The sequence below is a fragment of the Capsicum annuum genome, chromosome 2 (assembly GCF_002878395.1).
Source record: "Capsicum annuum cultivar UCD-10X-F1 chromosome 2, UCD10Xv1.1, whole genome shotgun sequence".
In the NCBI taxonomy this organism is placed as follows: Eukaryota; Viridiplantae; Streptophyta; class Magnoliopsida; order Solanales; family Solanaceae; genus Capsicum; species Capsicum annuum.
The window spans coordinates 53,444,038-53,466,937 of NC_061112.1; the positions used below are offsets into that span (position 1 = coordinate 53,444,038).

The 22,900-nt window shown below is 37.2% G+C and overlaps 1 protein-coding gene across 1 annotated transcript; it reads right to left on the reverse strand.

Moving 5' to 3' along the window:
* Positions 1 to 1,121: 1,121 nt before the first annotated feature.
* Positions 1,122 to 2,348, reverse strand: LOC124896152. The gene is made up of 3 exons (XM_047407691.1): positions 2,326 to 2,348; positions 1,950 to 2,208; positions 1,122 to 1,220 (listed from the first exon to the last, which is right to left on the reverse strand). The coding sequence occupies exons 1-3, from the start codon at positions 2,346 to 2,348 to the stop codon at positions 1,122 to 1,124; spliced, it is 381 nt and encodes a 126-aa protein (XP_047263647.1).
* Between the last annotated feature and the right edge of the window lie 20,552 nt (positions 2,349 to 22,900).

Here is a 22,900-nt window from a genome sequence, read left to right on the forward strand (position 1 = left end):
ATTCTAGAAACTTGGGATGGAGGTATGTGTTGATCTCCTTTCTTTGATTTTCGGTCTTTTATAGACAATGGGTTAAAGTCCCCAATGTGTTGAGTTGATTTGTGTCTTGTTAGACCATGGGCTCAAGTCCATAATGTTTTAAAAGTGTGCGTGTTTTGTTGTGATGGGTTTAAGTCCCTAGTATCTTGAGTTGATTCATGACCTTGGTAAATAATAGGTTTGAGTCTCTAATCCTTGAATTGAGTAAATATCCTTAATAAGTTTATGGGATGAAGTCCCTAAGTTGTGTGAGTAAGTGTTGATAAGCAAGGGTTTAAGTCCCTAAGCTTTGAAATGAACAAGAGTCTTGATAAATAATAGGTTTGAGTCCCAAAGATGATAACGTGAATGATGATTGAAAATGAGTATGATGTGTGTTATATCCTTGTTGTATGCTTGTTCTAACATGCTTGAGGGTTGTTTTGATGTACGATTACATGTTGTCTTGTGTTTATTCCTTGCCTTACACCTCATTCGAGGATGAATGATCCAAGTGGGGGAGAATTGAAACACCTAGACTTAGAACCATTGAAAAACTTCATCTTTTGGTGTCACTGGGGTGGGTATGACTACGGGCTTAAGTCATACCCAATGGATACGAGTCATATCCTCTTTCACCTCCCCTCTTGTACCCTGAGTAGCCTAGGAAGGGTAGCATTCTATCTTTTATATGAGTAAACCCTCCTCAATCGTACCCTACGTGTATGAGTCGTACCTAGGTGAGTTGTATGGAGTAAGGTCTTGGCTTGGATTAGACTGGTTTTATTACGGTGGGGCATACGGTTAGGGGTGAGTCGTACCCCTTGGATATGAATTAAGGTTGCATGGTCGGACCCTTAACAGTGTGGTCACCTAGGAGAGGCCTAGGGTACGCGTCAGGTTACCAACTTCTGTACCTCCTCAATGACAATAAGAATAAATTGATTTTTAAGTGTGGGAATCAATCACTTCACAAACTCATCCAAATCTGAATCTACAGTTGGTACCGATTCATGTGAAGCTGGAGATGAAGTCTTTCCACAAGAAACACAAAGATTTTTCCCGTAGTAGCCTTTTCCTTCAGATCCAAGAACAAATACTTTTTACTTCTTTTGTCCTCCAGCAGCTTGGTAATATGCTTCAATTTGATCAATAACAGATTCTGCTAATGTTTTTTCTCGTAATATTTCTTCAAATCTTTCCTGTTATAGTGGAAGTGAAATTATAACGGATTGTACTTAAAAATGATTAGATACCAAAAACTACTTTAAACTAAAAAATATGAATTAAGTAAACTACTACATTAAGATTTAGTCTTACATGGACGATTCAGGAACATTGATCAATGAAAGATTTTCCATCATGAACATGTGTGTGAACATGCAAATGTAACTCACTTGGTGTCGGATCTCGACCCATTTCAGCAGCCTGTTACAAAGAAGTGTTGTGCATTGTACTACAACGAAACTGCTGGAATATTTACTTCACATATTAAAGTGTAACTCACTATTTTAAACTTTCAATACAACAATATAAACAACTAATAGAATGGGAATGAATCAACATGGTTGCATTCAAGGGACAATGTAGGAAATGCATATGCATGGACAGCACAATGTGCGAAATTCACCAATACTGTTTTCATAAAAACAGTAGGGAAATTTCCATATGGGCAGAAAAATGTGGGAAATGCATAGATTCAATTTTCATAAAAATAGTAGGGAAATTTCATCTTAACACGCAACACATGAGAGAAGCAACACCCACCACACAAGGATAAATATAGTTCAAACTTAATACAATATAATAGTAGCACTTGTTGTAATACTGATCACATTTCCTACCACTATAGAGCTATTAGGGACTGTGAAACTTGCTAACAGATTCATATTGAAAGAAATTAGGGGGTAGTACTTGAAATATATACTTACAAGTCTCTTTCGGTACTCTCCAGTTGAGATAGAACCTCCCGTGTGAGTTCCAGCGGCGACTTCTTTGCCTCCACGATGATTCTGCGCATTTATTTTTGACTTTTCAACACACTTAGGATCTGCCCAAAGTCGCTGCCAGCTTTCCCAGACATCTTCATGTATAAAACCTTGCCTAATTCCTTTCTCTTTGATTTTAGCAATGAAATTTCTATACACAATTGCTGCCTTAATCTGCCACTGTTTCTTTATTGTAGCTTCACTAATGGAAGAATCCCAACAGAAGTATTTTTGAAATAAATTTCCAAAATAACACATTAATATCATATTTATAAAAGTGAATACACTTTAAAAACTCAATTGTGATGAAGATGTATACCTTGAATTCCCCAAAATAGCCATCTTTTATATCACATGCGACACCTTTCCAATTGACTCCATTGTGATCAAGTTCACTTCGGATGACTCGTGTATGCCATTGGAGCATGCTTTAGGAGGTTTCAATTTGTATCAATGTGACGACATTATTTAGAGGTTTATTATGAATAAAAAATAATATATAATAATAATAGACAAAAAATAGACTAACCCTGCAGAAGTTATAGTAACAAGGGTCTGCACATGGCTCCTACTGGAATTACCTTCTCCATTTATGTTGCTACGAGATACATCCTCACCTACTTGGTTGGTTTGTTAAGACGTACCTATATCTGTTAGGTTGCTCTGATTTGGAGTAGTAGGAGATCATTCAGGCGTAACTGTAGGGGTAGGAATAGTAGGCATGTTTGCAGTAAGAACAGGAATATTACTCCTAGTTGCTGACTTGCCCACACGCCCTATGCTTCCTCGACTTGTACCTCTACCTTGAGTCATATCTATTAAAAAATTATACTTGTTAAAGTGAAAATAAGATGCAAATTTTGTGCAAGAAGTCACAATAACATATAACTTTGAAATTTTTAAATCCTATCCAACAAAATACCTCACAACAACATACCTCACTGTTATTCTGGAATCCCATGTAACACTGGAATACTCACAACAAGAACCACCAATAGATCAAGAACCACCAACATAATAAGAAACACCAGCAAAACCACCAAATTACTTATAACAAGAACCACCAACAGATCAAGAACCACCAACAGAACCACTAAAATGCTACAAAATACTCCCATTGTAATCCTTCCCACAAGAACTCCTCTCAAATCAAGAACCAACAATAGAACAAAAACCACCAACTGAACAAAAAACACCAATAGAACCACCAAAATACTCACAACAAGAACCACCAGAAGATCAAGAACTACCAACAGAACCACCAAAATGCTATAAAGTACTCCCATTGTAATTCTGTCCACAAGAACTCTCAAATCAAGAACCAATAATAGATCATCAACCAGAAAAGACTAAAATATATATATATATATATATATATATATATATATATATATATATACACATACACACACACAGAGAGAGACATAAGACCACAAGTTAATTATATTTATCCATTTTCAAGGATGAAGTCGATTGGTTAAGAACCTCACCTATTTGGTTCCTTAGAGTAGATGTACCTTCAGTTGTTGTGTTGATCTAATTTGGAGCAGTGGAAGATGATTCAGGTGTTGTATAGTTACTACCATCACCAGAATTTCTAACTGTTGATGTAATTTGAGGAATCAATGGCTGAACTTAATTTGTATCATTTTGACCACTAATGCCATCAGCTTGAGGACTAACAATAGTAGGAGTGGGAATAGTAGGTATGTTTGCAGTAGCTGCAGACTTGCCTCCATACCCTGTGCTTTCACGAAATCGACCTCTACCTCAAGCTATATCTATAAAAAAATTATATTAGTTAAGTGGAAATAATATGCAAACTGAATAATACCAAAAGAACCAAACAACAATATATAGATAAGGTATCAGAAAATATAAAAGCACAGTTATAGCCTAAAAACATGGATGTAAAAGATTCAAAAACTGAAAAGTAGAGCATAAAACCAGTTGAAGCAACAAGTTTTGAGTAAACAACGAGTAGAGACAAAGAAAATGATCCTATTTCAACAAAATGACTGCTCACAAAATAAAATTAAGATACAATAGCATGTTTTTTTATCAAGCACTAATCACTATCTGTGTCTTCTTCAAAATCTTTCTCTTTATCATCCCCAGTTTCCTCAGTTTCATACTCTTCTTCTGTAGCATCCTCTTGGATCTCATGAAGCTTTTATAATAAACATCATTAATGAGTTCATCCATTTCAATTAAGCCACCACTTGGATTATGTAAGTGTATACTTTCATCCATGGCAACATTTATGTCATACGACTGAGCATCCAAATTGTAAGCTGAGGGTATAAGCCATATCATGAAGTCGTACATAGAGTAGAACCTAAGGAAACAAATCAGATTTGAAGTGTCAGAAGAATATGAGTCAGAATTCTAAGTATGACTCGTATGGAAAAGTCGTAAGCAAACTAGTGCCTAAAGAGTGAAAAAAAAGTCCCACGTGGATACAAATGAAGGCCACGAGTCGTATGATCAAGGTACGACTTATGAGCAGGAGTCATTAGAAGAATAGAAAGTTGAAGCCTGCAAGACCAAACATTGGAGCGGATACGAGAGGTATAGTATGACTCATAAAAAGACGATATAAGTGGATGAGCGAGTTGTACCTTGTACCAACATAACTTTACCTTTTTTATTTTTACTAGGATTCCTAAGTATTTTTGCGATACTATAAATACCTTAGGGTTTATCTTTTATTAGGTTACTTACGTCGGCATACTTTTACATACTTTACAATTACTCTTGAGATTTTGGGTTTTTATTTATGACTTGGGATTTTATTCATCTTATTCTCGTGTAACTAATTGCATGTTTTCTTCATTGATAATATTGGATTCTTGCATGAACAAGTGCGGCTAATCTCCCTGACTAGGGTTATGGGAACCCTGGCAGATTAAATACGTAAAAAAGTGGAAGATTCATCTATTCTAGGGTTTATGCATGTATCTTAATCTTCTTCATAATAATTGACCTCAAAGCTATTGCAGAAACTTGGGGATAGACTGTATTTGAAAGCATCCTCACAAGGGAGTTTGTGATTGAGAAAAGGGGATTAAGATAGTAATTTGAGATTCACCTCCATCATACTATTCCATTATCTCATCTAATCACTTGAGAATCAAAATGTGAAAATGAACTAAAGTCATAGACAAGGATCAATAAGGTGACACCTTGAGACTCACAAGGAAAAGGGTGAGATTTACCAACACGTTCATAAGACGGTTGGTAAAACATATCATGTTGACTTTACATATAGAGCAGCAAAATAAATAGATTTAACACGAGAAATTTACGGAGTTAAGAAGCCAAGGGGAATGCAAGCCTAGTGTTTGTCTCCTATTGTTTACAACTCAAAGCATTTAAGATTCGGTTACTTGTCACTGATAATTCCAAATTCAACCATTTACTTTCCGCACTGCTTATGGATTCGATCTAGTTAAGCAATTGTTCAACGTTTTCCCTATGGGTTCGACCCCAACCTAATTGGGTTACTATATTTGGCATCAATTACAGCATATTTCTTTTAGAGGTTTGTTTTAGGAGACATGAGTTGCCAATATGGAAGTGAGAGATGATCAACATGGATTTTATGACTGGACTTCTGCGGTCTCAGAATCAACATGATTTTATTTTGGTCATCATCGATAGGATAACTAAGTCTGCTCACTTTTTGCCTGTTAGAACTACTTACTCTGGAGAGGATTATGCTAAGTTGTTTATTCAAGAGACTGTAAATTGCATGGTGCTCCAGTTTCCTTTATTTCGGACTAAGGTACGCGGTTTTCTTCTTACTTTTGGCATAAGTTTCAGGCAAGCTTAAGCATAAGGGTGAACCTTAGCACCGCCTTCTACCCTTAGACAGGTGGACAAGCAGAGAGGACAATTCAGACTTTGGAAGATATGCTAAGGGCCTGTGTGCTTGATGTTAGTGGTAGTTGGGTCTATCATTTACCTTTTATTAAGTTTGCATATAATAATAGTTATCACTCTAGCATTGGGATGGCTCCTTCTGAGAATTTTTATGGTTAGAGGTGTACATCTCCTATTGGGTGGTTTGAGGTTGTCGAGACAAGATTATTTGGTCTGGACTTGCTTCACCAGGCCATGGAGAAGGTAAAGGTGATCATGGATAGGTTTAAGACTCCTCAGAGTCGCTAAAATTCTTACGCAGATATAAGGCAAAAAGATTTATAGTTTGAGGTTGGTGATTAGGTGTTCTTTAAGGTATCTCTCATGAAGGAAGTGATAAGTATGGGAAGAAAGGAAAGCTTAGTCCCCTCTATATGGGTCTATACTTAATTTTGAGGAGAGTGGGAGTAGTTGGTTATGAATTAGATTTGCCTCTGAATTTGGGTTCCATTCATTCGGTTTTCCATGTGTCAATATTAAAGAAGTGTGTGGGTGATGCTTCTCTGGTTGTGCTTATTGAGAGTATTGGTAATTCAGATTCCTTTTCTTGTGAGGAAGTTCCTATTAAGATTTGGATAGGCAATTTCATCATTTGAGGACTAAATATGCAGCTTCGATGAAGGTCCTTTGGAGTAACCATAAGGTAGAAAAATCTACTTGGGAAGTTGAAGAGGACATAAAGTCCAAATATTCGTTCTTGTTACTCTGGTTGGATAATCGTGCTTAAGGTATGTGTTTTCCTACTCTTTTTGTTTTCTAGCTTTGTTAATGGCTTTGTGATTGCATTTTTGTCTTACAATCATGCTAATGGATGCCTTAATTCATCATTCGGGGATAAATGATCCTAGTGGGGAAAATGTAACACCCAAGATTTTTGACCTCTAAAAAATTCTAGACTTTTATGCTTATTTCCCAAGTAACGACTCACCTAATGAGTCATGGGGACTCATTATAAGTCGTAGGGCTCAAGGCATAGGCAAACCAGTGAACAATGCCCAAGTTTCTATCCAGAGTATGACTGGACCCTTACGAGTCATAATGTGAGGTCACGAGTCATAGGGTGTGACTCGTGACCAAACCAATGAAGGGGGTCCAAGAGCCTACCTAGACTATGAGTCTAGGCAATAACTCATACCCAGACGTCATGAGCCGTGATGTGACTCATAGCGAGTGGGGATAATTTTTCCTACATTTTCTTACTAAGGGAAAATCGGTCTTTTCTCCCATCCAACTTCTATTCCACAAATTAAAACACTCTTGTAGACTTATTATCATCAAATTATCATAACATAAACATTATTGTTCTCTCAAAATCCCCAAGTAAAGAACAAGCTGGGGTTTTTAAGGATTGGTCATCTAGAGCCTCTGGTTGTTCATCTCCATAACTCTTAATATCTCAGGCATGTATCTCTTCCTAAAACTTGTTTTGTTAAAATTATATGCTTAATATTATTATCCAAGTGATTTAATTATTTATTTGGAAGTTGGGCTGAGGGCTTTTGAGTACTCCTGATTGAATTTCTTTTCCCGTGGCTTTTGTTAATCATCTATGTTTTGAATTGATGGATTTTAAACCAAGTGGGTGCATGATCATGGTAAATGGGAATAGGGGGTTGTGGATTCCCCCAAACTAATTTGATATACATACGGGGGTCGTGGATTCCCCCAACTTTATGGACATTGGTAATTGAATTGGTAATGACCTCAACCCTACCTTATGAAATTGGCTTTGAAACATGAATATGTGTATATTGAAACCCAATTTGAAATTATTACATTGCATAAAAGGCTAATGAAATACAAATGTCTTTGAAAGGCCTTTATGCCATGACTTGATTTTAAATTGAACCTTGGGGTTGAGGATTCCCCCAAGTTTATGAATAATTGGACCATGGGGGCCGTGGATTCCCCCAAGTTAATGGTTAATTAGACCATGGGGGTGGTTTATTCCCCCAATTTGATGGTCAATAAAAATGGTATAATGATATTAGTTGCAAGAAAATTGGTATGACGATACCAATGGTATGTACCTTTGATGAGTGGTGATTTTAACACTCATTCACACTCAATATTCATGCACATTACCTTCTTTTGAATGAATAAATGAGACATAATTATGAATAAATACACTAATATCCACTCTTTACAGGCATAGAGTTGAGGGGATAGAAAGATGTGGCTTAGAGCTTAAAATGATAAGAAAGGAACAAGACAAGGCAACTGAAGACCTGGAGCATAAGGGCCTCAGTTACCGCGATTACGGTTTGCTGAACATGATTACAGCAGTCAAGCAGGGTGAATTAATTATAGTCGCATAAGTCTATCAATTGCAGAGGCCGCGACTGGTACGATCGCGGCTTAGCAAAAGAGTTCAGCCTAAGGGTAAATCTGGAAATGCATGTGGCGGTTCCCTATTTTGACAAAAAGACTCCAAACTTAGAATTATTCATTATATTCCATCTTCCCCAATTTTTTTAGGTTTAGTTCTTGAGTAAATAGCCTCCACATTTGGAGAAGAAAATATTATACAAATTTTGGGTGAAGAATACATTGGAGACCTTCTAAGTGGAGGAATTTCTCACTTCCAATGTTGATTTTTGGGATTGCAAAGTTTGAAGTAACATTGACTTAATCTTCAACAAGTCATTTCAATAGAGATTATGGGTACATCTATGCGTCTTTATGTTATGGGTAGCTAGATCTCCCTCTTGGAGTTATGTGTGAATAGGGGTTAATATGTTTGTGGGTTATTATTGTTAGCCTCTATTTGGTAGTTCATTTTTATGGGTTTTATCATTGCTATGCTAACTTAGTTGGGATTTGTAGGTGAAATCCCCAAATACCCACATGGGTTTGATGAGTGAAAGCTCCAAACTCGAGAAAGCTCAAGACCATCTTCAAAAAAAGGATTTTGGGTGAACTTTAGGAATTCACATCATCCTTGAAAGAGGGATGTGGAGACCAAAGCAATGATAGGCAATTATATGTGTAGTTTGCTAAATTTTCACTATCTTAGACATAAGGGTGATTGTGAAGCTAACTATACCATGGCTATTATCCTAGAAATAGGGATGCCTAAATTGAGGTTTGGTTACCAAATGTTAAACACACCCATTAGGCATTCAAAAGAATCAATGGGTGAAAGTTTGGTGTTTTGTTGAAAGACTAGCATCAAAATCTATAATCGAACCTACCCATATCTACTAAATTGATGTTGATTGCTAACACCCACATGTAATTCCCTTAGTAACACATAATCCCAAGATTCGTTCATAATAGTTAAAACTTTAATTATTCATAGCCCCAAATTTATACTAGAAAAAACTAAAAAGAAACATTAGTGTAGATACCTATCTCCCCTATTTTTATCTTTTTATACCATTGGTTTGAACTTAGCTGGTATCTATTATTTCAAATTAACTTGATTGCCACTCATATTGTTCCTCATGGATTCGACCCCAAATTTAAAGTTGGGTAAATATATTGACGACGACTGCCTTGCACTTAAATTGATGTGTAAGTTGAGCATTATAAAAAAAATGGCACCATTTCTGGGGAATAATCTGGCGTATTAAGTGAGTTTGGAGTTTTAGCTTACTTTCTTGAATTCAAGCTTGTATATATTTGTTTGTGATTTCCTTTTGTAGGTAGATTTTATTTTATTTTACTTTTCTCTATGGTATTTTTTGAAAAGTATAATGTCGGTTGTTGGGAATCCTATCGTGATGACTCATGTCCAATTTATGATGGACCACACTTCTGGAGAGATTATAACTATGCTTCCCGGAGAGAGATGGACCCACCATCTCAATCCTATAAGGAGTATAGGTGTTCTTTATGTAGTGGTCGAGAAGGACATTGGGATGATTGTCCAAATGCCCCTTCCCCCTATTATGTTAATCGGGTTGCTAGTTCTTCTTATGTGCTTGATAGGTCCTATGATAAGCAAAAGGAAGAGCAACATACCGAGTCCAATATCTTTGACACAACACTACTGGATATTTTGGATCAGGTAGATGCAACGGGAAACAATATAAAAGACATGCATGAAGAGGCATTTGGATGGAAAAGTGTCAAGATGGAGGAAACGGGCAGAAAAGAAAAGGTTGAAACTATCACTACCTTACCTATTTCCCATGAGGAGGTTCATTAAGAAAATAAACCAAGCTATAATGATGATCTTGGTAGAAAAGACTTCTCAGTGTTTTTCTATTCTACCATATAGATGAGGAATAAGATGCCAAAATAAAAAAAATAGTACTGGAGTCAAGAGAAGAATCAAGGTGAATCTCTTTTGATTACTCTAGTTCATTTTAGGAAGAAGGTGCTATGGAGGAGGCTATTCCAAAATTAGGGGTTGGACATTATTCAACCCATTTTTCAACATTATGCCTCGACGATGTGATGAGAATCCAACCACTGATACAAATGATAGATTATGGGGATACGGAGTATGATTCCTACATTTTGGACTTAGATATTCCGAAATAGCATATGGAACCCCGTCCATCAAAGGCCAAGGAACACAACCTATGATATACCAAGAGAGGCCTATTGATATGCACACCTTTATCCAAGGGGCCAAGCCGCAAAATTGAATTAAAGTTAGGTAAAAGTTTCAAATCTTCAAAATGGCGAGATCGAAGCATCCTTACCATTTCATCACCTCTTCCAAGCCTTATCTTGGAAGATTTGAATCTTTTGTCCCTCTGACACTCATTGCATATTGAACGAAAGCTGGGACGTAGATTCAAATATTCTAAGTGGAAGAACGACAAGAAGTGGTGAAGAAGTCGAGCTACGATGTTAAACTAAGCGCTCGATGAGAGGTACCCCATCATGCCACAAAAAGTGGCACATATCCTTTTTAATTAATTCATGGTAGAGTAGATTTTTATTTTTTTTTATGCATGCATAATCCATGATATGTTGGTACTAAGAGGAATTTTTATTCAATTTGAAAAAGAAACGTGTGAAATTGGCAGTTTGGACTGAACAAGAAGTGCAGGAGACCCAGTTGTTTGGTCTCACTTACCACAACCATGGACTGAGCCATCATAATCATGAAGGCCACGTGATCGTGATTGTAGAACTAGAATCAAGATCGCAGTCAAATTAGTTTAAATGACTATTCGAATGCCCATTGTCAGCACACTTCTCTCTCATAATTCACTCAAATTCTCTCAACCTTTTGGATTTTCATTGCATATCCAAGTGTCATTTCATTATTTTTGCATCATTTGACCTTTGTATGTTGTCCTAACTCCTAGATTTTTAACTTAATTGCATGCTTAGAACTTGTAGTTTAGAGAGAGTCCTGAATTAAAGCTTTCATTACGAAATGCATGTTAGTTCGTGATTATTGCTATGGTTAGCTATTGTAGTTAGTGTACACTTAATGGGGAAGTCTTGAGTACCTAGATTTAGGCTCAAAACCATTGAAACGAGTGTGTACACCATGTGTCTAATTCAATGCCCCAATGAGTTCATTGCTAATTCCTTCGAGTTTGGGGCTGTGATCACACAGTCTACGCTCAAATTCTATGATTATAATGTTTATATTCCTAGAAGGAACAAAAGTTGGGGTTAAAAGTATGTATTTAGATTGAAGTGCAGAAATTGTCAAATCTAGTCTCAAGTACCGCGATCTCGGTCCCGATGATCGCGATCATGACCAATGCTTCGCGATCACCATACCTAAGGAAAGGGTTTGTGGGAACTAAAATTTCTGCACATCCATTCCCTCCTCTAAAACCTTTTATAATGCTACCGCATAAGCTTACTTGTTTGATTTGGCATATTTTAGGTATGATAATGCTAATAATGGTCTGAGTTGCATTGATTACAGGTTCTAAACCTCAAAGATGGGAGATTTTGACAACACCAGGTTCATGGACGCCGAATTCCAAGACCTCTACTTCGATGATCTGCCAAGGATGAAATTACTCCCAGAAAGGGGCATTTGCCTTGATAAAGTGGAGGAGAAGCTCCTAGCATCCCATGCTCGACTCAATGCTACCAGGTGGATGTGTTTTGCCTTGAACCCCTACTAAGCAAATAAGCAATGGGTACTTGAGTTCTATGCAAACATTAACATAGTTTCTCTCACAAACCCAATGATGACAATTCGAGTAAAGCAAGTGACTTCAGAACAGAGTGAATTAATGAAGTATATGGGCTGCCGAATGCTGACATGGGGCAATTCCAGGAAAAAAGATGTGATCCAAGAACCTGGATGGCAAACATATATGTTCGGGCAAAGAAGTACGCTGGGCCATCGCCAAGAGAGATATTTTGAGGAATGACTTCATAGCTAAAGCCAGGCTTTGGCTGAATATCATCTGTAGAAAAGTCTCTCCATGCACTCAAATGTCCATTATCACAGACAAGTGAGCTCGAAGGGTGGCTTGTATCCTATCTGGCATTACTCTAAATGTGGGTGAGATTGTGATCTAAGAGTGGTGGTATTTCAAGAACCATGAAGGTACACATCTTCTCTTCCCATCCCTTATTACTGAGCTATGTAGGAGAGCACAAGTAGAGGAATATGCTGCAGATATATGGGTTCTCCCAGGCTCCCATATCTTCCCACTTAAATTCAGGGGTAAGGTGCCCTAAGTCAGAGCAAGAAAAGGAAGATGGACTCTGATAGTTCATCTCAAGAGGACATAGATTCTTGTAGACCCTTATTAGCCAACCTCTTTAATGATATCTCAGGTCAGATGCGAGAGGTAAGAGAGCTAGTGTCTAGATTGCCTCAGGGACCAGGAGAGTCCTCCACCGCTTTTCACTCCTATATGGCTTGGTTGGATTATGACATATACCGTAGGGAGCAAAAAAAAAGAAGCCACTATTGAAAGATTGGAGAGAGCCTACTCAGCCTTAGCTGGAGTACATAGGGACCTCAGGGATTCGAATGAGAAAATGGTAAAGAGATAAGTTCTTCAAGAAATTGTGGAAGAGGGTGAAGAGCATCTTCAAGGTGCTCAATCCCAATCATCGACTACCTTTACCCAGGTTGGATAGTGAGGACAAGGCCCCTATAGATTGGTCTGCTGCTGATGCTAATGGTAATGGTGTAGATTCAGCAGGAAAGGGCAGCTCTTGATGCAGATTTAGGGAGACCCCTCTTACTCTTGCTATATTGCACATATAATGAGGACACTGTATTTCTTTTGGTTTGGGGTACCCCCTATTTTGTGTTGTATTGATTGTTGATGGATATTTCTTTTGGTGTTGTTTTGGGATGACACTCTGGATATTATTTTTACTTTATTTTGAGATGCTACATTGTTTGGCACTCTGGTGGTGCCCACGTCTATGGATTATCATATTTTTCTTCTAGTTTTAGTTTTTTTATTTTTACTTTAGCTTTATTATTGATTTTAGTGATGCATGACTAGCTTTTCCCTATGATAGATTGAGTGACGACATTCTTTAGGATAAAGCATCGTGTTTTGGATTTTGAGATATAGGTTCAGGGGAATTCTGAGTACCCTTATCATAAATGTATGAATACAAGGGAAATTTGAGTACCTATGGCATTGTAAATTATAAATTTGGGATCATTTTATACACCATTGGCGAAGTCTGAGTAGCCATATGGGTGTTTTGCCTATTTTGAGCCAAAATGTGAGACTAAGGATTTGGTTGGAACCATAGTTTAGCAATTTATGCGTGGTGCTAATGCAAAACAAGAAACCCCCTCCATCCAATTTTTTTTTTTGACAAAATCAAGGGCATGGGCGTGAGCAATGTTGTAACAAAAATTTTCTCTTTTTGACACTTCATAAATTTATAACTTGTGAATAGAAATAGATACTTTAATTTTGTCTCTAGCCGGAGGGACATTTGAGCTCCGTTGGCAAATTTTTGCATGCCATGAGTGGTGAGCTATTTGAATTTATCTCTTGTAACTTGTGTTATCTAGAACTTGCCCTGTTAGTCTTTTAAATCTAATATCAACTGTATTTGGTTGGAGAAATGATCTTAGTTCATCTTTTGGCATTGGAAACCCACTTTATCCTAAAAAGCCTACCCGTGCTCGAATGCAATCCCAAGTTACCCATTTTGAGCCTCGGGACTTTTCTTTGGCAAACACGTTACAAGCCATGAACCATTCCTTTTATAACTCTTTTGAAACATACCCTCCTTGAACTTGAAAGTGCATCTTGAGTTTAAAATCCTAAGTTGGGGGTGGTGAAAGTTGATGGAAGGAAGTTTGGGGTCATGAAGTGTAAGTGAAATGCCGAATGTGCCTAAAGTGTTGAAAATAAGGGAATAGAAAAAAAAAAGGATCCACTAAAGGAAAGAATTTCATGAAAATTACAAGAAAAAAATAGAAAGAAAAATGGGTGAACAAAGGAAGCAAAAAAGTAGGCATGATAAAAGAGAGAAAACAAAGAAGAATGGCTGATAGTTAAAAAGACGGATTGAATAATGTGACGTCAATGTTCAAGGAAGGGAGTAGCCATGTTTTTCTCTAAATGATATCCTACCCTAACCTGAACCTACGTTATAAGCTTAGAAAGTCCTATGAGCTCTCATACCATTTACTTATTTGTAGTGGTGATTAAAAATAGGGGAAAGCCTATGGTATGATACTTGTTGCATAGAGATATGTTTTGTGAGGGAGAGAGTTTTTGCACTTAAAATTCCTTGTTGCATATTTGGTAGTTTGGTGTATGGAATTCTCTTTCTTGTGAGGTTGGCATGTGAATAAGTTGAGGTGGGTTATTGTGTTAACGCCCGAACAATGAGTCAAATGGAGTATAGCTTAGTAGTGGTCAAAAAGAAGCCATTTCTAGAGTATTAGTTCTTGTTACTTGGTTTCTCTTTACAGTCTTATGCATCCTTAGATATTGTAATTTTATAATAAGGGTGTAGTGAAGCTATCCTGGCACATGTGCAGTGAGCTACCCGTGGTGATGACCAAAGTTGAGGTCATTGTGATCTTTAAGGCATAAATTTGGGGCATAGATGATTATGTCTTATAGTAAAAGGTAGTGTTTCTTGAGGACAAGCAATAACTTACGAGTGGTGATTTTACCACTTATTCGCAGTCAATATTCGTGCATATTACCTTGTTTTGAATGAACAAATGAGACATAATTGTGATTAAATACACCAATATCCGCTCTTTTCAGGCATAGAGTTGAGGGGATAAAAAGATGTGGATTGAAGCTTAAAATGATCAAAAAGGAAACAAAACAGTACAGCTGAAGACCTAGAGCAGAAGGGCCCTAGTTACCGCAGTCGTCGTCTGCTGACCAAAATTGCGGTATTCAAGCAGGGTTAATCAATCACGATCACATAAGTCTATTGATTGTAGAGGCCACAATCGCGGCCAAGCTGGTACGATCGTGGCTTAGCGGAAGGGTTCAACCTAAGGGCAAATCAGGAAATGCATGTAGTTGATCCCAATTTTGACAAAAAGACTCAAACCCTAGAATTTTTTAGCATATTCCATCTTCCCCAATTTTTTTAGGTTTATGTCTTGAGTTCATAGCCTTCATACTTGGAGAAGAAAATATTATACAAATTTTGGGTGAAGGATACATTGGAGACCTTCTAAGTGGAGGAATATATAACTTCTAATGTTGATTTTTGGGAATGCAAAGTTTGAAGTAACATTGACTTAATCTTCAACAAGTCATTTCAATGGAGATTATGGGTACATCTATGCGTCTTTATGCTATGTGTGGCTAGATCTCCCTCTTGGGGTTATGTGTGAATAGGGATTAACATGCGCGTGGGTTATTATTGTTAGCCTCTATTTGGTAGTTCATTTTTATGGGTTTTATCATTGCTATGCTAACTTGGTTGGGATTTGTGGGTGAAATCCCCAAATACCCACATGGTTTTGATGAGTGAAAGCTCCAAACTCGAGCAAGCTCAAGACCATCTTCAAAAAAAGGGTTTTGGGTGAACTTTAGGAATTCACATCATCCTTGAAAGAGGGATGTGGAGACCAAAGCAATGATAGACAATTATGTGTGTAGTTTGCTAAATTTTCACTATCTTAGACATAAGGGTGAATGTGAAGCTAACTATACCATGGCTATTATCCTAGAAATAGGGATACCTAAATTGAGATTTGGTTACCAAATGTTAAACACACCCGTTAGGCATTCAAAAGAATCAATGGGTGAAAGTTTGGTGTTTTGTTGAAAGACTAGCATGAAGATCTACAATTGAACCTGCCCATATTTGATCTACTAAATTGATGTAGATTACTAACACCTACATGTCATTCCCTTAGTAACACATAATCCCAAGATCCGTTCATAATAGTTAAGACTCTAACTATTCATAGCCCCGAATTTATACTAGAAAAATCCAAAAAGAAACATTATTGTAGATACCTATCTCCCCTATTTTTATATTTATATATAGCTGGTTTGAATTTAGATAGTATCTATTATTTCAAATTAACTTGATTTCCACTCACATTGTTCCTCGTCGATTCGACCTCGACTCTAAATTTGGTTAAATATATTGATGACGACCGCCTAGTACTTAAATTGATGTGTAAATTGAGCATTATTAGACTTATTGGATGGTCCTTGGTTTAATGAGTGAGAATGTGTAAATGTTTTAATTGGGATTAAAGGGATTTTGAGCTAAGCCATAAAGGTGGAGGTCCCGAGAGACTGATACTGGAAACCCACATTTATTAGCATGAGGGATGGTCTTGATGGTCACGTGCTTCTGACATACTTTATATTTTTGTATCCTAGATTGGAGAAGGGTCATGGATTCCCCAGCCTTCCTCGATACCCCTGTTTGTGCAGCTAACACGCACTAGGACCCTTTCAGTAGGGTAAGAGCTAGAACCATATAGCCCATCGGTATAGATGACAGTTTGGGCTATACAGTCTAGGTTAATGTTCTTAACTCTCATTTTAAACCTTGTTCCCTATCCGACATATTATGTATATAGATATTCTCTGCACTTGATTTTGGAATGATTGATCATGGAATTATTTTAGCCTGTTACTGAGATACATGCTAGAGCTCACCCTGCTAACCATCCCAGACGTTGTATCCCCACGCGATGCAAGGTCCGAAGATACTTTTATTTCCTTGCACAGTGGTAGGTGATTCCTGGATTATCCGTGAGTCAGCTTTGAAGTGGTAACCTTACATTCTACAAAAGTCCCATATTTTATGGTCTTGTCTTTACTTATGTCTTAGACTATTTCAGTGGATTTTTGGCTATGATTGAGAGCATGTCTCGACTTAGGTTGATGTTTGGTTTCTTAGAGGCTTTTCTCAATGAAATATGGGTGGATTGTGTTAAGGATTCTTAGATCCCTCTTGGTATTGATTTATCTATATTGTTATATGTTTGGAACTTAGTTCTATCTAGTTGTATGTTCAGAACTCATCCGGTTCTATTATATTATGTTCTAGTTGGCTAGGCTAATAGTGGTGGTCTCTGGTCCTTGGCGAACTTGAGGTACCTATGAAGACTGGTCCCTGATCCGGGTCATAATAGCTATGAAATAGTAATCTACACATCGTTAGGAGTAAAATGAGACCTATATTTCTATACTACAGGCCGGATCGAATTCAGGTCAAGAATAGGACCGCGAGGACCGCAAATAAAATCTAAAATTGAATATGTCACAAGGTCCCTCAAAGGACAAGGAAGGTGTGCTCAAAAGTTGAGCACAAATGGTACATGAATTGGGGACCAAATCATCCCCTAAAGCTTAGGGATATAAAGACCTAATTTCTAAGAATTTACCATGAAATAGGATGGAAATTGATGGGAAAATTAATAGAAAAGGATCAAGGAGTGTCAAACTAGCTTACCTTAGCTTCAATGGATGATTCCCAACTTTTTCCTCCCTTTGAGCTCTCAAAATAGTGTGAAAAATAGTGAAAAAATGGTGGAAAATTAGGTGGGAAAGGGGATTTAAAAGCTCCCAGGGGCCGCTAAAGCGGCATCCGGACCACTATACTTAATCAATGAGAATTTAATGATACTAGCTTAATTAACTATTTGACAAAAATAATTAAAGAAAAAATTCTCAAAAGTGCAAGAGAGAAAATATGAACAATACTTAAACTAAATAGTCAATACACGTCAAAGAAAAAAAGGAAAAGTGCCTAGTGCGGGTACCGCTAAAGAGGCCACCCTTGAGCTAAAGTAGAGTCCACGTAAGTGGCCCCCTTGCTATTAAAGCAGACCTTAACCAATTATCCAAGGTTGCTTAAGCAGTCTCATGGGCGCTAAAGCACTAGCCGCTAAAGCGACTCCATGAGCACTAAAGCAGTCATATCAGGTAGCAGGTACCAGATTTTTCTAAGTCCATAAATGAACTTCGATTGGGTGCTCAAAATTCTTTTAGAACCCCGTGTGGGCAAATGAACTATGCTACCATACCAAATTTGATGTTTCAGACTCAATGGAACCATCAAAATTTTCATCTGAGGTTGCTTTGACTAAATATGGGGCCATACCTGTAGTTCCATTTTCATATAATTCGTCTAATAGCCCAAAATGAGTCTGGGAGCCTCAAAACCCAAACCAAGGGTCCCCCTAGCCTAAATCAATGTTCCAGAGCTAATAGAACTGTCAGAATACCCATCTGAGGTTATATACTAGGAGTTTTGGTCATAGACCAAATCCTAAACAAGGAAAGCTCCAAAATAAAAAATAAGCCTACAACCCAAACGAACTATATAATAACCAAACCGACAGTTCTGACAAGTCATAAATAACCTGTAGCTGCTGCGGGAAGGCTAAAAATGCTAGAAATGCATACAAATCGAGGAAATGACCTAGAGAATCATTACAATATCCACTACTAAAAGGATATTCGTCCATAAAAGTCACCAAATAGGAGGATCATGAAAGCTCTAAAGAATAAGGTACTAGGCCCGTATGCTCCAATCAAGACTCCCCAAATAACCTCCAAGATGAAATAATGCTTCCAAGGGATTTTACCTTAGGTATACCTTTCTCAACCAACTTCCTCACATTACTTCTCAAACTACCAAAACTCAACCTCAACAACCAATTTCCCTTCTACTAAACTGAGGAAGGTTGATGCAGGCACTTTCAAACCATGACACACTAATTTCAGCACAACTAAGTGAAAACCTATCCAAGCCAAAGGTAAACCAAGGATGAATCATGCAACCAACTACAATATTCAAATACAACCTTCTCTTGTCTTTCCAAACCTGTTAGACACTCCTAACCAAAAAGAAGATCACCTAAGTCCTTACCACGCAACTCCATCACATTAATGTCGAAGAACTAAAGCTGATCCACCAAAAGTCCATGAGGGCAAGCATGAGAAAACCCAATAAGGCGCTGCCAGCGTGCATAAATGGGGATATCCAAGGTCTGTAATCTACGTCAATGCTATAACTAGTCTGAATGACCCTCAAAATTGATATCCAAGAGTCTGGAGCATAAATACTCACCACTGAATGATCTGCACCAGGACATCCCACCAACTGAGCAATAAGTCATGTTGAATCCAACTTAAGCATACTACCATACTAAGTAGATTATCCAAAAACCTAATGAAAATTAAAAATTAAGGTCAAGGCTGAAGGAACCAACATCGTACTAACAGACTATCATCTAAACACCTATAAACCACCACCCATCTGAAATAAAGAAAATCAAATAGGTAGACAAGGAGTAGGCTTAGCCAGCCTATAGATGAAACCCCAACTAAGAAAAATCTAGAAATGAAGGTTGCACCCATGATCTACAACTTCCAATTGAATCCAAATGCCAAGGTTGAACCGCTCGATCTCAACTATCCACATCAATCCCTGCAGATAGGTAAGCACCCGCATACCAAATCTATCATAAATCTTAAGATGTCATTCCAAGATGTCACATCTAATGGGATCCAACAAGTCCAATCTAAGGGAAAACACCCAACTTACCCTCACTATCCAAGATCAGGCATACCTCCATTGGATTATGCCAGAGTCGAAGCCGAAATGTAGCTAAAAAATAAAATCATAACAAAGGATAAATCACTAATTAAAAACACAAGAAATTAACTACATATCCGCTATAGGACATGAACTACAAAATCATACCGAATAACTCACTATGGTTGCAAACTATTCTAGCAATAACCAAAACTCAAGCAACTCAAAAAGTGCAACCTTAGCCAGAACTGGTCAATCCACTACTCGGACTCTCTTAGCTCTATAAGAATAAGAACCACATTATGGAAAGAACAAAGTACCAAACTTCACATTGATACTAAGATCAAAGCTACCACCAGGAGCCAAACCCTTGAGCTATATGGGTTGGGAGTTATAGAAGAAAAGAATGGTGTTTGATCTTTCAAAACTGAAAGAAAGGGGTCACTTTAATTTTATAATGTCATACAAAGGGTAAAAAGATCAAAAGCCCCTCACACCAAGTGAAAAAACAAAAATTAGATTAAAAAAATACATATTGGCATGGCACGCCACTATCGTGGAGCATAACCTCTATGCCACGCTCTTATCGCAGAGGCTAAGTGGCATGGCACACCACTATTGTGAAGGTTGATAATGCTTAACTTATACTTCAATTTAAGTGCAAGGCGGTCATTATTAATATATTTACCCAACTTTGGAGTCGGGGTCTGTAACACCCCGAGAGTACACCCTGGATGCCATACGGTGCTTACAGTCTCAAAGGATCATAAGCTAATCCATGAGCTAGTAACTGCTGTAGCACTAAATAAAATAATAAAGAAAGTATGCAAAATTTAACTAAAAAATGTCATAAGGTTTTAAAACATAGTTTGATAATGTCGGTAAAACAAGACTGAAAATACCGATAAAATAACTGATAATAATGACTAAAAACTGACTAACTATCTGTACTAGTCTGAAAAGCCTCTGCTGACTGGCTGTAGAGATGATGGGACAAACCCCCAACTAACTCTAACTGAATAGAAAATACTGAACTAATAAGGTAAACTGAGATAAATAAACCACGTCCTTGAAGTATGAGGACTCACCACTGCTACAACTGATAATCTGGTGTGTCTATGCATGATTAGGGAACTGAGTGTTCTAACCTATGATATTAAACATCATAGCACAAGAAACGAGTATGCAATAAGTATTTCCAATGCACTGGTATGCCAAATGAGGTTAGGCTAATATGCATGGTTTCATGTGTATGAGTAATAATTAACTGAATGAATAACATGAAGTACTAAGTAAGAGTGCACAAAAACTGTAAAGACTAAGAATGCATGACCAAGTATAAAATATAATTTTGAAATATTCTATGAACTAAAAATGCTAAAAAAATGATAACTAAATAACTAATACTGTATGATATGGTCAAGCAAACCTGAAATTGATTACTAGACTGAGACTGTGGGAGCTAGTTATAACCGACATGCCCTAATGCACTATCAAGGTCTAAACTATAACCCCAGCTAAAAGGGTGTTAGTACTGTGCCACGGGTACCAACAATGGTTGCATGGATCCACTAATATAATGTCCCAAAGGATGAGGTGTCATTCCTATCTGACGGGGGACCCCTCAAATCTACGGTGGCAACATAGGCCTAGAACCTAGGGACTGCTAATAACGTCTCATGCCTATAGACATGGGAGACTCCATCCCTATGTTCACTTGGTGCTAAGTTTTACTCCCAACTAAAAGACACTGATTTCTGAACTAATGTAAGTTTGACTGCTTATGACAACTGACTTAATTATTAGTGTTTATGGTTTATCTAAAACCATTTTGAAAGTACTAAAAACTAGATAAACAACTAAATTTTAGGTATTCAAATCCCCAGGACTCGATAGCAATAACAATAAGATTATAGTAAAACTTTGACGATATGACATGTAAGCACTTATTCAAAACTCATTTTGGTAGGCCTTTTATCAAACATTTGCAACTCATGGCTTTAGCTAAGTATGGGAATAGTTTTAAAACTTTTAGTAATAGCATGATTTCAATACTAAAATCACCAATTAAGGCTTAAATCATCGAACAACACCATTCAAATATATGGGGTTTAATAACAACAACAATTACGTGTAAAACATTGTATAAATCATAATTCATGGAATTCATGATTAAAATCATAATAACATATAAAAATCATAGATTTGAATTTGAAATTGGGTTTTTGGACTTCATGGGTGGAAAGGGACCATGGATGAACATTTAACATACCTTAACGCCTTGATCTTGAAAGAGAATTAACTTTTCTTGAATGTTCTTGGATTGGGAACCTTATATTCTTGATTATCTTGAAGAGAGTGTAATTAAGTTCTTGGGAGATTACTTTAAGAAGAAATCCTAATTTTTTTGTTGTTCTTGAGAGTAGAGAGAGTTAATTGTATCTAAAACTGATAAGTGATAGCTAATAACGTATAATGATGATTTAAGTCTTGGGAGAGGTAGGGTTTGAGGAAAGGAAAAGACCAAAATACCCCTCCAAAATTAAATAAGAATTGCTGAAATTTTTAGTTGATGACTTGAGTTGATAACTTATCAACTAGTTGATGACTTATCAACTCAAGTCGTCAGTTTGTGGCTGAGTTTGATCACTTTCTAGTCATGGGTAACGACTTAGTTTGATAAGTCATCACTCAGTTGACGACTTATCAACTCAAGTAATCACTTGGAAGCTGAAGTTGATGCCATTCTGTTTAAGGCTGACGACTTGGGCTGATAAGTCGTCACTTAGTTGATGGCTTATTAACTCAAGTCGTCACTTTGTTGACAGACAGACATGCTGAGGTAAAATGAGTATAACTTTCCACTCTGATATCGGATTAAGGTGAAACTAAATGCGTAGGAAAGAATATTTGAAGATATTTCTTTTGGTATATACTAGGCCACGTGACTAATTATTTACAAGGAGTAATGGTCTTCGAAATTTGACCCAAGCTGAAATGTTTTCTAAAACTTAATGAATAGAAGCATTCTCAACTCATCTGTGATTTAGGAGATTTTT